This window comes from Aspergillus candidus (genome assembly GCF_002847045.1).
Source record: "Aspergillus candidus strain CBS 102.13 unplaced genomic scaffold BDW47scaffold_11, whole genome shotgun sequence".
Lineage (NCBI taxonomy): Eukaryota > Fungi > Ascomycota > Eurotiomycetes > Eurotiales > Aspergillaceae > Aspergillus > Aspergillus candidus.
The window spans coordinates 20,589-37,882 of NW_020194016.1; the positions used below are offsets into that span (position 1 = coordinate 20,589).

General features: G+C 52.7%; 3 protein-coding genes across 3 annotated transcripts; 2 read left to right on the plus strand and 1 right to left on the minus strand.

The window, feature by feature from the left end:
• Window positions 1-118: 118 nt before the first annotated feature.
• BDW47DRAFT_102324 (transcription factor IIF subunit TFG1) lies at window positions 119-2,757 on the plus strand. The gene is made up of 4 exons (XM_024811846.1): window positions 119-1,673; window positions 1,722-2,021; window positions 2,076-2,319; window positions 2,388-2,757. Exons 1-4 carry the CDS (start codon window positions 321-323, stop codon window positions 2,621-2,623), a joined length of 2,133 nt encoding a protein of 710 aa, XP_024673750.1. The 5' UTR covers window positions 119-320; the 3' UTR covers window positions 2,624-2,757.
• A 175-nt stretch (window positions 2,758-2,932) lies between these two features.
• BDW47DRAFT_102326 (tetrafunctional fatty acid synthase subunit FAS1) lies at window positions 2,933-9,844 on the minus strand. The gene is made up of 3 exons (XM_024811847.1): window positions 9,681-9,844; window positions 3,659-9,519; window positions 2,933-3,604 (listed from the first exon to the last, which is right to left on the minus strand). Exons 2-3 carry the CDS (start codon window positions 9,446-9,448, stop codon window positions 3,128-3,130), a joined length of 6,267 nt encoding a protein of 2,088 aa, XP_024673751.1. The 5' UTR covers window positions 9,449-9,519; window positions 9,681-9,844; the 3' UTR covers window positions 2,933-3,127.
• A 1,518-nt stretch (window positions 9,845-11,362) lies between these two features.
• Window positions 11,363-17,276, plus strand: BDW47DRAFT_7456 (trifunctional fatty acid synthase subunit FAS2). The gene is made up of 3 exons (XM_024819739.1): window positions 11,363-11,998; window positions 12,057-17,002; window positions 17,062-17,276. The coding sequence occupies exons 1-3, from the start codon at window positions 11,476-11,478 to the stop codon at window positions 17,170-17,172; spliced, it is 5,580 nt and encodes a 1,859-aa protein (XP_024673752.1). The 5' UTR covers window positions 11,363-11,475; the 3' UTR covers window positions 17,173-17,276.
• Window positions 17,277-17,294: the final 18 nt, after the last annotated feature.

Sequence of the window (17,294 nt, forward strand, 5' to 3'; positions counted from 1 at the left end):
CGGAGAAGCCCCGAACTGCGGCTGCAAACCGCAGCTAGCCTTAAAGCCGATGACTAATGAATCGTGAGAAAATGCTGAAGTAATCAACTCTGACGCTCAATGAGTACCTGGGCACCTGCGTACACCTCCTTCACATTTGTCGTCCTTCATCCTATCATATCTTTAACCGATTACCACCATTATCGGTGTCTTTCAGCATTCCGCTTTGAACTTTAACTCTCTCGCCTTGGACTCGATCAGTATCTCCGTCGCCTTGCGAGACATGTGTCTCCGAGTCCCGATTTCGAACTCCCGATTTTGATTGCGTCCTCAGCGGTACCATGAGCACGTCTACTCCTGATGCCAATGTGCGCACGCCAACCGGCTCAAATGGAGCCCCGCCCATGCGGATACGCCGCCCGAAAGCAGCTGATCCCTTGGTACGGCCGAAGAAGAGAGTTACCAAACCGCCTGGCCCGACGTCAGCAAGGAGCGGGTTGGCAATGAAATCGCTTCCTCCTCGACCTGCTGCGATCAACCACTCATCGGGGAGTCAACTCGAGAAAGGAAGACAAACTCCGTCAGGCGATCTCTACACAAACGGGTTTAGTGGCCCCTTGTTATCGGAATCTTATGTAGATTACCCTTTAGTGACCACGAAGCGAGCGTTACGAGAGGGCTTGAAACACCACATAGCGAAGTTTGCCTCTAAAAAAACGATTGATCCCCGCGATGAGTCTCAGTTCACAAGACCTGTAAGGCTACAGCGCCGAGATCCGAGGGCAAGGTTCCAGGCGACGAATGATGAGAAAGCCCAAGGACTCCAGCAGACGCCTGATGATTCTAGCAACCAAGTGGATGAAGCTGAAAGAGATGATCTGGAGGTTCGCAAAGCGGCCCGTGAAAAGGAACGCGCAGACAATCTGGCACAGATAGCTCCTTCAGCTGGGTCAGCCCCTAAAAAGTCAAATGCGCCGAAACAAAAGACGCAGCAAGTTTCCAAAACAGATTTTACGCCGGAGGAGATCGCTAGGACGCGAATTAAATACGAAGAAGCTCTTCCGTGGCATCTGGAAGACTTTGATAATAAGAACGTTTGGGTGGGAAATTACGAGGCTGCTTTGTCCGAAACCCATGCAGTTTTTATTCTTGAAAATACGGGGAAAATGAGGATGATACCAATTGAAAAATGGTACAGGTTCAATGCGAAGAACCAGTTCAAAGCACTAACCATCGAGGAAGCGGAAAAGTTCATGGCCAAGAAGGTGAAAGATCCGCGATGGTTTATGGAAAAACAGCAGGAGGTGGCACAACGCAAGGAACTGGAACAATTTGCAAAGCAGCGTAAAGTATATGCAGGTAAACAGGGCGCGGCGTCCGGCGTCGAGGGACTGGAGGGAGATGAAATGGACTTTGAGGAAGATCGGTTTGCCGACGACGAAGAGCACGATGACCTTTTCAACGAGGATGAAGATGCCAAGGCAGCGGAAAAACGGATTAAACAAGATCAGCTGAAGGCCAACGTGTTCGATCTTAAAGATGAGAAAGAGTATGAGGAAGAGGAGGTTAGGGAGAAGAAAGAGAAAGAAGCTCGCCGCGTTCTCGGCAAAGGGGTGCGAAAAGCGCTCCAAAAGAGAGAAAAGAATTATGATTACAGCAGTGGCTCTGATGTTAATCCATACACCGACGAGGAGGTAAGATCCACCTCCAAATCAACTTGTATTGTCGCTAACCCAATTTAGAGCTCCGAAGACAGTGAAACCGAAAAGTTGAAGGAAGAGGAACGCAAAGCAGAAGAAGAAAAGAACAAGAAGGAACCAGCTGCTTCTTCGAAGGGCAACAGTACACCGTCAAGCCGGCATAAACATACCGATTCTTTCAAGAAAAGTGCAGCTGCCGCATCTCGAAAGCGGTTTGGTTCTCCAAATATGTCAGATGCGAGTGGGACAGATACTTCCCGCAAGAAGGGGAAGGGCAAGCCTGCGACTTCCCAACAACCAATCTCTCGCCCCATGTCCCCTACAGTGTCTTCGCCAGGAGCGGTAGGTCCAGCCGGATTTGTTTCTATACCCGGATCTGTTACTGATTCTAACCAGGTTGGTAAGAAACGCGTTCGGAATGTACCTACAGGTGGCGCTGGCTCAGGCAGTGAAGCCGATGCTGGCGCAGGATCGGGCGGGGAAATGAGTGAGAGTGGAAAGACGAAGAAGATCAAACTCAATCCCCCATCGACCACACCTCGAACTGCCACTCCACAAGGATCGAGAGCCGGTAGCCCTGCACCTTTGGCCGGTAGAAGTTTTTCAGGCAGCCGTGCCAGCAGCCCAGAGTCAAATAGAGGTAAGTGTCATACTTTTTTTTTTTCTTTCTTTCTAACAATGCGTCCTCTTTTCTAACTGCATATCAAGGCCCAGCTCGTCTTTCAACGCCAGGGCCATCAGGCCAAGCATTCCCAACGCCCGCAGAGATTCATGCCGCAATCCCTCAGTCTGGTATCATGAGCAGTGACCTACTGAAGATCTTCCGCCCTCGCATCGGCGACTCCAAGGAAAACCATCGGAGGTTCATTGCGATCGTCAAGGACGTTGGCGTGTATGGGAAAGAAGACAGGCTCCTACGACCAGGGTCGTTGAAGGAAGGTTGAGGCCGCTAGGGTTGTCGCCAATTCAGGAGTTGCCTTGATCGGGCCGTGGGTCTCAAATCTTAGTTGTGTCTAGTATAACAAATGGCCATACATAATCACGTTACATAACATCACCGCGCAGTTGCAATATTTGCTTTTTTTTATCCTTGCTTCTCTCTCCATCTCTTCTTTACTCGCAAACGGCAGAAAGTTCTCACACTCGTATCATACCAAAACACAAATGATAGATAGCCATACGCCTGTCCAGCCACATGCACGTTTTCACCGCCTAGAAAGCTATTTCTACGTAAGATATGACGATGGAGATACTCTAAGTAGTTAATAGTAGATTGGATGACATAACTGCAGACAAAAAACAACTGCACGAACTATTTCTAAGCTAAATTACAATAAGAATTGACCCTGGTCTATATCAGGGGGAACGGACGGAGCTTGTTGGGACGGAGTGCATCAGACATGAGTGTCGAGCTAGGGCACTGAGAGTACAGCAACAGGTCAATTTCGTTAAGCTGGGGCGGTGGTGGTGGTGCCCTCGCTTCCCTCTTCGAACTTCTCCCAGTTGGCTAGGATGTGAGCGATGCGGGGAGAGTTCGTCAATTTGTAGACTTCCTCGAAGTATTCCTTTGTGATTTCGAAGGGCCGCGCCGTCACGTTGGGAATGTACTTGCCGATTAATTTGCTGGGGTCGATGGTCGTCTTGTTGATCTTCTTGAGCAGGAACGAGCGGAAAGGCTTCACTCCTGAGCGAAGGAAGGTACTGTGGAAGGGGACGTCGATTCCTTTCAGGGGGATCGTCGCTTGGCCACGCTGAAGGTCGATAGGGCGCGGTTTGGCTTCGGTGATCTTCACACACTCGTGAATGATGCTCACGAGATGAGTCTTAAGATCTTCCAGAGACATGGTTTGCATCAAAGAAGGAATGTCGATGTTTTGGGCCTTCAGGTGATTGAGGAGATTACCCAGGCAGTCAAGGGCACGGAGCTGCTGAGTGTTAGACAATCACGTATAGATCAAGTAGGGGTTGATGGAACTTACATCGCCAGCAGCAACGTACTGCATGTTTGCAACGTTGTAGTTGACGATTTCCAATAGCCAGCCAGTTTGCTCAGTGATGTTCTCTACAACATACTGCAGGGCCTGCTCATTGAATGTTTTCGAGATGCGACTGGGGTTGACAGCACACATGGAATAGTTAGAGCGTCCCTGCTCATCGCGATCGACGGCGACCTGCATGGTCAACCCGCGGTAGAACACCACGGACACCAAGCTTTCAATGGGCATGACATCGGCAAGAGCAGCAAGGGCAGAATATTCACCAAGCGAGTGCCCGGCGAAGCTGCTGTCTCTTTGGACCAGTCCCTTCGAGCGCATGTCTTCAAAGCTTGCCTTCTCCATCAAGGTCAACGCCGGTTGGGTGAATTGAGTCGCGGAAAGAAGGCCCGACGGAGATCGATAGGTGTACGACGAAGTGGTCTCATCGATGCCCTTGAAGATCTTTTCAGACTTGATAGTTCCGTCAGCATTGACCGACTCGAAAGTCATCGCCATGTAGTTCTGACGGATCGCTTTGCCACGCGGCCCACCAAAGTACACCGTGAGCTCCTTCGGGTTGTTTTTCACGATATCGATGATGGAAAGGCCATAATTCTCGATGAAATGGCGGTCCGCGCGGTCCCAAACCTCCCTTGCAACGGGACTAGTGCCGTAAAGTTCCATTCCCATCCCCTGCTCCTGCGAGCCCTGTCCAGTAAAGACATAGGAAGTTACAGGCTGTTCAACCTCTGCTTCTCCCAGGAGCACCTTGTCTTCGGTTTCCTTGTTGCTAGCCTCGACCTTGATGATTTTCCGACCAGCGATCATACCAACATGCTGCAGCTTGACCGTGATCATGTCGTTAGGAAGAACCATGCCGACAAGAGACACATGGAAGCCGCGAACACGACCGATGTTGTTCTCAGCAGCCCAAGTCTCGACGTAGCTGCGGACGGCAGCACTCGTGTACATGCCGTGCGTGATCGTGCCCGGCAGATTGGCGTAGCTGGAGAAGACTCGGGAAACGTGGATGGGGTTATAATCACCGGAAACACGAGCATAGGTTTCATTGGATGCAGGCGCACGCAGGACAAGGGGAGTCTTTCCACTGAGGGGAATCGGGTTTTCAAAGTAAACGGGTTGCTCGATCGACGTTCCGTTTCTTTGCAGATAATCGATCACAGGGTTTCCATGGGAGGTGCCGGCTTCATAGTCCACAGATGCAACCTGGATGATCTCCTTGGTCGGAAGTTCTAGAAGAACCTGTCCGACCGTTTGTACGCGGCTGAAAACCGACGTGTTCTTGAATCTGATCAGACTTTGAAGACGGAAGGTCAAAGTTTGACCCAATAGCTCGGCACTAGGGTCATCCATGCGGAACCATTCCTTCGACCGGAGAATGGCGACATCCCTGCTGGAGGCGAGGTGCACCTGCATTGGAACCTCATCTTTGCGCTGGAAGGTGTTGTCGAAGTCCAGATACGCTCCGCGATAAAGGAACTGGCTGGTGACATGCATGATTGGCTTGCCATCTCTTTGGATGGTACCGCAAACCTCGACCATTTTTCCAGAATCCTGGTTGATGACCGAGTTGATTTGGGCGGTCGTATCAAGCACATCACCAACCTTGAGGGGTTGAGCCCCAGGGACCATCTTGAACCCGTTGGAGAGGTGGACCAGTCTCAATAGATCACCGTCAATCGTACGAGGGAAGATCGGTTTCGTAATGGCCTTCCATCCCGCGACGATGGCGAAGTCCATGGGCGCAAAGACCTCCTTGCCTGGGCGGTCAACAAAAGCTTCACCGGTGTTGCCAACAGCATGCACAAAGTCTGCAACAGCCTGCGAGGTGATGGTTTCGCGACCACCGCTGAAAGTGGCCGTGATCGGGGTGTCAAACGGCACATCCTTGTTACCAAACCAGGCGCGGTAGTAGAATTCTTTGATGCGATCATTCCGTCCGTCCATGACTTCTCTGATGGGCGCATAGCCCGCCTCGGGGTGATAGGTGAACAAGAATGACAAGGGAACAACGTCATTTTCGGCAGTTCTACCCTCATACAAGGTGAGGCTGATCTGGTTCTGATCGTTCATCTTCACCTCAACCGTCCTGACGAGTTTTCCGGACTGGTATGGTTCCCTGACGATGATGACTGTTTTGGCGGGATCCTGTCCGTTCGTGACCTCAACGTACATCCCCGGCGCCGGAGCAACGATGCGCTTCATGGGATTGGTCTGGAAACGATGGCCTTGGACAAAGATATCGGACAGGAACACAGCATGTCGCCATGAATGGGATGGGCCAGCAAGTAAACGCAACCAGCGCTCAAGCTCGGGCAAGTCCGCTGAAGGCGAGGATGACAGTCTGTAGCAGGACTTGTTGGCATCACCGGAGATTGTAAGGCCGTCAACATCCGGCTCCTCGGTAATCTCACTGAGATGTCCTCCAAAGTATTCAACGGCGGGGATTTGCGATTCATTGCCACCGTAAACATCCTTGACCAAGCTACTGATGTGCCCCTGGTGAACACCGCTCAAGATGTCATGTACCGGCTCGTCAATGATGTTCGAGAACTTGGCAGCCATCGGCCCTTGGAGGATACAGGTTCTCCCCACGTCCTGACCCACAACTGCCTCCAGATCCTCACTCTGCCATAGCGAATCCTTCTTGAACCAATATTCGAAGTTCTCGTCGAGCGAGGGAACGAAAGGGACGGGCTTTTGGCCGCGACGTTGGCAGAGGAGAAGGAAATGCTGGACGTCCTGCGCGTTGATGAGCTGGGTCGCAGCCTCCGGGTAGGCGGCCAGGATATGATCGACGGCAGGATACGGGGTGTCGAGGTCGGTATAATTCTGGAGCAACGACGGTCTGCCCTCATTGGTGAAGCGCTCTTCGACGCGACGGATGAAATCGCCCGTCAACTTTTTCAGAGAGGCGTCAATCCACCGGCTTTCATGGGTGACATACATGAGCTCAACCATACGGTGAACGACTTCGGTGTATGTCATGTCTTCCAGATCAACGGTTTCACCCCCAGCATTGCGACCGAACCATACTTTGTGGAAATCGTCGTTGAGCTTCTGGATGATATAGTTCCGTTGCTTCTTGAGCTCAGGCACACGCTTGGCTTTGTCGAGTTTGAAGATTTTTTGATCCATCTCATGCCAGAACAAAACACCTCGGGTGGCTAACTTGTGGATGGGCTCCCCCATCTCCGACAGAACCGTGACAACCCCACCAGCAGCGCCCTTGTACGTCTTTTCCCAGTCTTGGTCATTGAGACCAGGTGCCTCTGCGATGGCCTTCTTGGCGTTCTTGGACGTATGCGCTTCCTTGGCAATCATCATGCGGCTTCCGAACAAGCAGCCGTCGAAAGGCATGGGCGGGTAACCGTAATGGGAGGACCAGGCGCCCGTGAGATAGGGGTAAGTGTCCTCCGAGCCACCGAAGCCACTGCCGGCGACAAGAATGATGTTCTCATAGCGCCTGATACGGCTGTACATCTGCAGGATGGGTTGGTGGAAGTCTTCAAAAGAGTGATGTCCGCCACCACGGCCACCAGTCCACTGAAGGATGATGGGGAACTTGGGATTCGCCTTTGCGATGTTGATGACTTGCTGAATGGCATCGGTCGAGCCGGGTTTGAAGGCAATATGCTTGATACCCAGGGTTTCGATGTACTCATTGGCGACTTCAATGGACGGCACTCCCGCGCCGATGGTCAGTCCCTCGACCGGAACCCCATCGGCCCTCAATTTACCAATGAGAGGGATTTGCCATGCCATAGCGCGGGGGTTGACATAAATCAAGTTGACCGTAATGCCACGCCCCGGCGGGATCGCTTTCTCGATCTTGGAGATGGCCGCGGTCATGGTCTTGGCGTTATAATAACCACCACCGGCAAGTTCGACATGATAGCCTGCGTTCATGGTCGCCGCAACGAAATCCCAAGGCACCGTGGTCGGCGTCATCCCCGCGACCATGACCGGGGGGATACCTAACAGTCGGCTCATCTTGGTATCGACGAAGGTTTGGCCAACGGCGTTCTTGACCAGACGCGGTCCATATTCTTTCACCCAATCGATCGCATATTCGACCGAGTGTTCGTCACGGTCGAACAGCTCTGGCTTGTACCCGACTTCGCCGTTGGTACCATCAATGGCCCCGGCAAGCACCACGCGAACGCCGGTGCCGTCCTTGTTGCGGTTTGTCAAAACTCCGAGACCAGAGATCCCCCCGGGGCCGAAGTCAAGGATGTGAGTCGCACCAGGGAAGACGGTGGCCTTCTCCCAGCTGACGGCATCATGGGTGATCATCCGAACCAAGGCGGGCACGACGTTGGCGGTCCCAAGGTTTCTGAGGTCATCGCCGGTTTTGGTGTCGTATACCGGGATGTTGAGCGATTTCCCGGGAATCTCCAGATCCTCCAAATCCTCGAGGATGCGGTCGTAAGCGGAGTACAAGTACTGGCTGTGGAAGGGCGCGGTGATGGGAAGGAACCGGTTGACGAAGCGAACTTTACGCTGCGTGTAAGGCACGCGGTTTTGATCCAAGCCCGTTGCGGCCTTCACCTTGCGCAGACGCAGGTTGAGACCATAGAGCGAGATCGGCGGCCCCGTGACGACAAAGTTACGAGCGCTGTTCACCAGAGAGATCGAGATGTGGCGATCCTCCGGTAAATGCTGATTCGTGGTGTCGATGTGCTCCTGGACGGCGGCTTCGGGGAGGTCGCGAATGGATAACATGGGCGATGGGACGCCCTCCCCGTTCTCGACGGAGTCCTGCAGCACGGAGGGAGCGAGCGAGGTCCGAGGGTACGCTTGTTGGCTGCGAAGACCGATCCAGAACAGCATTGTCAAGGCATCGTGGGCGACTTTGCCGAATTTCTCCCATGTTGTCGCGGAAGCAATGGCGGCCGCGGTCACGATCCCCTGCGAGTGACCCGTCGTCCCACTGAACCTCTCCAGGATCTCCCCGGGCTCTTTGCCCAAGACTCTGCACGTGACGACGAAATGGGCCAGTTGAACCAAGCCGATCAACGGCAGACTCACTGGGGCCGAGACGAGGTAGTCGGTGTCCGGTTGGGAGTCGGGGTCCTGAAGCCACTTGATGATATCGAGGCCCTTGGGGTAGAGTTTGCTGGCTTCTGGTTCCCGCGACAGAGTCTGGAGCAACTCGGCCGAGGACGTGACCAGACCATCGACGAAGGACGGATATGTGGTGTGGATTTCCCTGAGTTCGTCAAAGTATTCCTCAATGTTGCCCTGGCCGCCGAAGATGGAATACAAGCCAGCCTTTCCGTCGGCCGCGGCTCGGAACAACGCCGAGTCGTAAGGCTTCACGGGCCGCCCGGCAGCAGCTCGCCCGGCATAGTACGCCTTCACGACCAGAACCTTCTTGTCGACAATCCCCGGAAGACCGGCGGCAATGGCATGGACATCATTCCCACGCATGAAGGCGCGCTCGAATTCATTGAGGGCCAATTTCAACACCTCCATATACGTTCCATGAACACCATCCTCGCCCTCTTCGACCTCCTGGGCGACGTGACCCACGTATCGAGCCACCAGCTCCTCGACGGAGGACGGTTCGTCATCCTGGGCGAGCTCATCTGTCGGCTGTGGTAAAGAGGCGATGAAGGTATCTTTCAATTGGGACGCGTGGAAGTGCAGAGAGGTGGGCACAAGGAAGGAGAATTCCAGGGATCCGTGAGTCAGGATCAGAGGCCGCAGTGATTGGGATGAACGTGGGGTATTAATGCCCGTTTGAGGGCCGGTCGATGTTCCATACATCTCGTCGCTCGTGTCTGATTCCGTCGCTCTTTGGGGTTGCAAGTCAAACAAGGAAGTGAAGTAGAAGATATCTGCGATGGAAGATTGGGTGTTAGAGATCGATCTTGGAGAATGGGAAGAATTGAACAAGTGGTGGCAGACGAAGACACGGGAAGTAAGTATATTGGGCAAAAAGACGTCAAGGATCAACGGAACCAGTTGCAAACCGAATCCGATCAATGAATTAACCTACCTCTATGCAGCAGCTGAAACAGAAACAGGAGGAAATATCTTCCAAAAACCTAACACTTGAGCCCAAAGTGGGTGATCAAAGTAGGCTCCACTTATCTATTGACGACAGGAAAGCTGTATGGGAAATCAAATAAAGATAGTTAAAAAAAAAAAAAAAAGTCTAATTAGAAGAGCGATAAAGGATAAACAAGGAGTCGGCCGAAGAAGAGGAAGGGGATTACAAAAAGGAAATCCAAGAAAGAAAGAGAGAGAAAACAAGAGTATAGAGGGGTAATAAAAAAAAAAAAAAAGGAATCAGAAGGTTCACAGTCAGAGAGAGAGAGGGAGAATGTATCAGCTTGGGGCGGGCAAGAGGAGTGAAAGTCAACGGGATGGAAGGATGGATTAGTAGAACCACATAATCCGAACCGGGTCAAAGGTGTAAGAAGGAGCCACCCGAGTCGATGGACCAGTTCCTGGTACGGTAACTCTCCATTGAGAAAGATCCATTGCAGCCTTCACCAGTGGTTGAACTGGTTGGATGAAGGACGCCCATCCAGTTGAACAAGAACCGGCCTGAAGCGGTATAGTGGGCAGTAGTACTCCCCAAAGGTCTAAAACGGTTGGGCTGGACCCGCTGGAAGGTACCTGAAATCAGTTTACATAAATAACATGCAAATGCCAGTTGACTGGACTAGTAATCTTGTATCGAACGGTTCCTGACGGTTCCATGCATGGGGGATCCGGCAAGCCGATGACGACTAACATCTAAGGATCTGACCGCCAATCTGAAACTAACGCGTAGTGTCCTCTGTCAGTCAGTAGGCCGAGAATACTCCATCTTCGGATATAGGAGACTGGCAACGTATCTGTAGTATTTCTTGAACTGTACCTGATACTAATACCTATACTATACCTATGCGAATAGGTACCTGATACCCAATGTATGCACAGTACTACCAGTAGTACCTGCATACCTACCTGACTTCCTCTCGTCCTCGTCGTATGTAAAAAGATTACCATATACTTGAACCCAACCAGTGGGGTGGACTTCTTTCGTAATCTTTTTTTTGTAATTTTTTTTTTAAAAAAAAAATATAATTTTCTTTCTAGAATTTTCATGATTTCTACTACTTTCTTTTAATTAATTTAATTCAAATTTTTTTTTTCTTTTTTTTTTTTTTCCTTTTAGGCATGGTTCAGCGGCTCTCCATTCCCACCTGGTGGTTGTCAATCTCCGTACTGGGCCGGGTCTGCTCGCCCCAACACTCAGCAAAAGCTCATCCAACTGGTGAGCTTGTTCCCACTCCCACGCTTCCTTCCACGGTTTCCCGTCCTTTTCATTTTGTTTCTCAATTCTAGTTAGCCCCAGTGTATTTTTACGGAGTAAACCACTTTGGCAATTTCTCCCCCCCCCCACTGCCTGTGGTGTCGCTGCCCGTCTGATCATACTGGGTGAGTTCTTTACTTTCTTTTCTTGCGGTGCTTCTTGTCAATCAATCATCGCGGAAAGCAGCCCACTCCAATATTCTCCCTCTTGACTTTCTTCATTCCTGGGGTTCTGCATTGACTGTTTGCTGATGTTGGACGGTTCAGGCCTGGAATCTTTATTACTTTAATTGCAATTCTTCTTCTTTCTCCCCTTGGGACCCTCTCTCATACAATTGCTGTATTTCCCGGTTTATGATAGATATCAGTTTGGATCCTCTTCTCGCCTATTCGATTTAATATTCGCTCTCCTTCTCTTCCTCCTCTTCCTCCTTCTTCTTCTCTTTTTTTCCTTTTGAAAACGAATACTGTCCTTCTGGCCCCCCGCCATGCGGCCCGAGATCGAACAGGAGCTTTCACATACCTTGCTGGTGGAGCTGTTGGCTTACCAGTTCGCGTCCCCTGTGAGATGGATCGAAACCCAGGATGTCATCCTGGCCGAACAAAGAACGGAGCGCATCGTGGAAATTGGTCCCGCAGACACTCTGGGTGGAATGGCAAGACGGACTCTCGCCTCCAAGTATGAAGCCTACGACGCCGCCACCTCGGTGCAACGCCAAATCCTCTGCTACAACAAGGATGCGAAAGAGATATATTATGACGTCGACCCCGTCGATGAAGAGGCCGAGGCCGCCGCGGAACCTGCAGCCAGTACAGCTGCCCCGGCTGCTTCGCCCGCTACAACGGCGGCGCCTGCACAGTCCGCGCCGCCTCCAAGTGCTGGGCCGGCCGCAGCTGTTGAAGACGCCCCGGTAACTGCAGTGGACGTCTTGAGATCGTTAGTAGCACAGAAGTTGAAGAAAGGGCTGTCTGATATACCTCTGAGCAAAGCCATCAAGGATCTGGTCGGCGGTAAGTTCGTCCAATGGGAATTTGAAGATCGCAGTCACTAACTTGCCCTTCTCATCAGGTAAATCCACTCTGCAGAATGAAATCCTCGGTGACCTGGGCAAAGAGTTCGGGTCTACCCCGGAGAAGCCGGAAGATATTCCTTTGGATGAACTGGGCGCCGCCATGCAAGCGACGTTCAACGGCCAGCTCGGAAAACAATCGCTGTCTCTCATTGCCCGCATGGTGTCCTCCAAGATGCCTGGTGGCTTCAACATCACAGCAGTCCGCAAGTACCTCGAGACGAGATGGGGCTTGGGCTCCGGCCGGCAAGATGGAGTCCTCCTGCTCGCCATCACAATGGAACCCCCCGCCCGTATCGGTTCCGAGGCCGACGCCAAAGCTTACCTTGACGACGTGGCCAATAAATATGCTGCAGCTGCCGGAATCAGCCTTTCAACGCCCACCGCTGGTGGCGACGCCGCGGGTGGTGCGGGTGGCATGATGATGGACCCGGCCGCAATCGATGCGCTCACCAAAGACCAACGAGCACTGTTCAAACAGCAGCTCGAGCTCATTGCACGATACTTGAAGATGGACCTGCGTGCTGGACAGAAGGCGTTCATCACCTCGCAGGAGACCCAGAAGACCCTGCAGGCGCAGCTGGATCTCTGGCAAGCAGAACATGGCGATTTCTACGCGTCCGGCATTGAACCATCCTTTGAACCTCTGAAGGCTCGAGTGTATGATTCGTCCTGGAACTGGGCCCGGCAAGATGCCCTGAGCATGTATTACGACATCATCTTCGGCAGGCTGAGGGTCATCGACCGCGAAATTGTGAGCCAGTGTATTCGCATCATGAACCGGTCAAACCCCCTGCTTCTGGAGTTCATGCAGTACCACATCGACAACTGCCCGACTAACCGCGGAGAGACCTACAAGCTCGCCAAGGAGCTGGGCCAGCAGCTCATCGAAAACTGCAAGGAAGTCTTGGGAGAGGCTCCGGTTTACAAGGACGTTGCGGTCCCCACTGGTCCGCAAACCACCGTTGACGCACGAGGCAATATCGACTACGAAGAGGCCCCCCGTGCCAGCGCCCGCAAGCTGGAGCATTATGTGAAGCAGATGACCGAGGGCGGCCCTATCTCCGAGTACAGCAACCGAACCAAGGTCCAGAATGATCTGAAAAGCGTCTACAAATTGATTCGCGGACAGCACCGGCTCTCAAAGTCTTCGCAGCTGCAATTCAATGCCTTGTACAAGGAGGTTATCCGCGCTCTGAACATGAATGAGAATCAGATCATGTCCCAAGACAAGGACGCCGCGAAGAAAACCGGTCGCAGCAATGTCAAGCGCAGCGGTGGTCCCCGTATGGGTAAGGTTGAGACCATACCTTTCTTGCATCTCAAGAAGAAGCTTGAGCACGGCTGGGAGTACAATAAGAAGCTCACGGGTGTCTACTTGGACGGCTTGGAGTCCGCCGCGCGGTCAGGCTTGTCGTTCCAGGGCAAGAATGTTTTGATGACCGGTGCCGGTGCCGGTTCCATTGGAGCAGAGGTCCTTCAGGGCCTGATCAGTGGTGGCGCCAAGGTCGTTGTGACCACGAGCCGATACTCCCGTGAGGTGACCGAGTACTACCAGGCCATGTACGCTCGCTTCGGTGCCAAGGGGTCGCAGCTTGTGGTTGTTCCCTTCAACCAGGGCAGCAAGCAGGATGTGGAGGCCCTTGTTGATTATATCTACGATACAAAGAAGGGGCTTGGATGGGATCTGGATTTCGTCGTTCCGTTTGCTGCCATCCCCGAGAACGGTCGAGAAATCGACTCGATTGACTCCAAGTCAGAACTCGCTCACCGCATCATGCTCACCAATCTGTTGCGCCTCCTCGGCTGCATCAAGGCCCAGAAACAGACCAACGGGTTCGAGACTCGCCCCGCTCAGGTCATCCTCCCCATGTCCCCGAACCACGGTACTTTCGGTAACGACGGGCTATATTCCGAGTCCAAGCTTGCATTGGAGACCCTTTTCAACCGCTGGTACTCGGAGAGCTGGAGCAATTACCTCACTATCTGCGGTGCCGTTATTGGATGGACTCGCGGCACGGGACTGATGAGCGGTAACAACATGGTGGCGGAGGGAGTTGAGAAGCTTGGCGTTCGTACTTTCTCGCAGCAAGAGATGGCTTTCAACTTGCTTGGCCTCATGGCCCCTGCGATTGTCAATCTCTGCCAACTGGACCCGGTCTTTGCTGACCTCAACGGTGGTCTCCAATTCATTCCCGACCTCAAGGGTCTTATGACCAAACTCCGCACCGATATCATGGAGACGAGCGACGTTCGCCAAGCCGTGATCAAGGAAACCGCCATCGAGAACAAGATTGTCAATGGAGAAGACAGTGAAGCGCTCTACAAGCGGGTCACTGCCGAACCTCGCGCGAATATCAAGTTCGAGTTCCCGAATGTCCCTGACTGGGAGCAAGAAGTCAAGCCTCTGAACGAATCTCTCAAGGGCATGGTGAACTTGGACAAGGTCGTGGTTGTCGCTGGTTTCGCAGAAGTCGGGCCATGGGGTAACTCCCGAACACGCTGGGAAATGGAGGCCCACGGCCGGTTCTCACTCGAAGGTTGCGTGGAAATGGCCTGGATCATGGGACTCATCAAACATCATAACGGTCCTCTGAAAGGACAAGCCTATTCCGGCTGGGTCGACGCCAAGTCTGGCGAGCCAGTAGACGATAAGGATATCAAGCCCAAGTACGAGGCCTCGATCCTGGAGCACACTGGTATCCGGCTTATCGAGCCCGAGCTCTTCAAAGGCTATGACCCGAATAAGAAGCAGCTGCTGCAAGAGATTGTCATCCAGGAAGACTTGGATCCCTTTGAGGCTTCCAAGGAAACCGCGGAGGAGTTCAAGCGGGAACACGGTGATAATGTTGAGATCTTCGAGGTCGCGGAGTCGGGCGAATTCACAGTTCGTCTCAGGAAGGGGGCCACCCTCCTCATTCCCAAGGCTCTTCGGTTTGACCGTCTGGTCGCCGGCCAAGTCCCGACTGGCTGGGACGCGAAGCGCTACGGTATTCCCGACGACATCATCGAGCAGGTTGATCCGGTCACCCTGTTCGTCCTCGTCTGTACCGCCGAATCGATGCTTTCCGCCGGCATTACGGACCCTTATGAGTTCTACAAATACGTTCATCTGTCCGAAGTCGGCAACTGCATTGGCTCGGGTATCGGCGGTACGCATGCCTTGCGGGGCATGTACAAGGACCGGTACCTTGACAAGCCTGTGCAGAAGGATATCCTCCAGGAATCCTTCATCAATACCATGAGTGCCTGGGTCAACATGCTGCTTCTGTCGTCCACAGGCCCCATCAAGACACCAGTCGGTGCCTGTGCTACCGCCGTGGAGTCTGTGGACATCGGCTATGAGACCATTGTCGAAGGGAAAGCGCGCGTCTGCTTTGTCGGTGGGTTCGACGATTTCCAAGAAGAGGGATCGTATGAATTCGCCAACATGAAGGCAACCAGCAACGCGGAAGATGAGTTTGCCCACGGCCGTACCCCGCAGGAGATGTCTCGGCCTACAACTACCACTCGCTCAGGGTTCATGGAATCCCAAGGCTGTGGTATGCAGCTTCTCATGAGTGCTCAGCTTGCTCTTGACATGGGTGTGCCGATCCATGGTGTCATTGCCTTGACAACCACGGCGACGGACAAGATCGGTCGTTCCGTTCCCGCTCCCGGCCAAGGTGTTTTGACCACTGCGCGCGAGAACCCTGGCAAATTCCCATCGCCCTTGTTGGACATCAAATACCGTCGCCGCCAGCTGGAACTCCGCAAGAAGCAGATCAAGGAGTGGCAAGAATCGGAGCTCTTGTATCTTCAGGAGGAAGTTGAAGCCATGAAGTCCCAGGAGTCGGAATCGTTCAATGTTCCTGAGTACATGCAAGAACGAGCCCAGCACATCGAGCGCGAGGCCATTCGCCAGGAGAAGGATGCTCAATTCAGCCTTGGAAACAACTTCTGGAAGCAGGACTCTCGGATTGCCCCTCTGCGTGGTGCTCTTGCAACCTGGGGTCTCACCGTTGATGACATCAACGTCGCCTCTTTCCATGGCACTTCGACTGTCGCGAACGACAAGAACGAATCCGATGTTATTTGCGAGCAGATGAGACATCTGGGCCGGAAGAAGGGCAATGCTCTCATGGGTATCTTCCAGAAGTATCTGACGGGACATCCTAAGGGTGCGGCTGGTGCTTGGATGTTCAACGGCTGCCTGCAGGTGTTGGATAGTGGACTGGTCCCTGGTAATCGCAACGCGGACAATGTCGACAAGGTGATGGAGAAGTTTGACTACATTGTCTATCCTAGCCGCAGCATCCAAACGGATGGCGTTAAGGCGTTCTCAGTCACATCGTTTGGTTTCGGCCAGAAGGGTGCCCAGGCGATCGGAATCCATCCCAAGTATCTTTACGCGACGCTCGATCAGGCTCAGTTCCAGGCCTACAAGTCCAAGGTTGAGGCTAGGCAGAAGAAGGCCTACCGGTACTTCCACAATGGCCTAATCAACAACAGCATCTTCGTTGCTAAGAGCAAGGCACCATATGAAGATGCGCAGCAGAGCAAGGTCTTCCTCAACCCCGATTATCGTGTTGCTGTCGACAAGAAAACCTCTGAGCTCAAATTCCCGTCTGCGCCCCCCAAAGTGAACGACGCAGGGGCTCAGGGCACTAAGCAGATGGTGGAATCCCTGGCGACTGCTTACGCCGCTGACAACTCGAAGGTCGGGGTGGATGTGGAGATCATCGAATCCGTCAACGTTCACAATGAGACCTTCATTGAGCGGAACTTTACCGCCCAAGAACAGGAGTACTGTCGCAAGGCACCTTCTCCTCAGGCATCGTTCGCCGGCAGATGGAGCGCAAAGGAAGCCGTGTTCAAGTCTCTGGGCGTCCACAGCAAGGGCGCAGGTGCTTCCTTGAAAGACATTGAAATTGCCAGCGATACGACCGGAGCCCCGATCGTCAATGTAAGTCCATGCCTATCCTAAACTATTATATCTGAATCATATAGCTAACATGAAATCAGCTACATGGTGCTGCCGCTGAGGCTGCAAAGCAGGCTGGCGCCAAACAGGTTAATGTCAGCATTAGCCACAGTGATATCCAGGCAGTTGCGGTTGCGATTTCGAAGTTCTAATGTGAGATGAGATGAGACATGTTGGTCGGTGTTTATGTTTCCAATAGAGTATTTGTCTTTTTAATTAGACACGTAACATACAATGTCAAGAGATTCAATTATTCAATTACTCCTTTCTACCA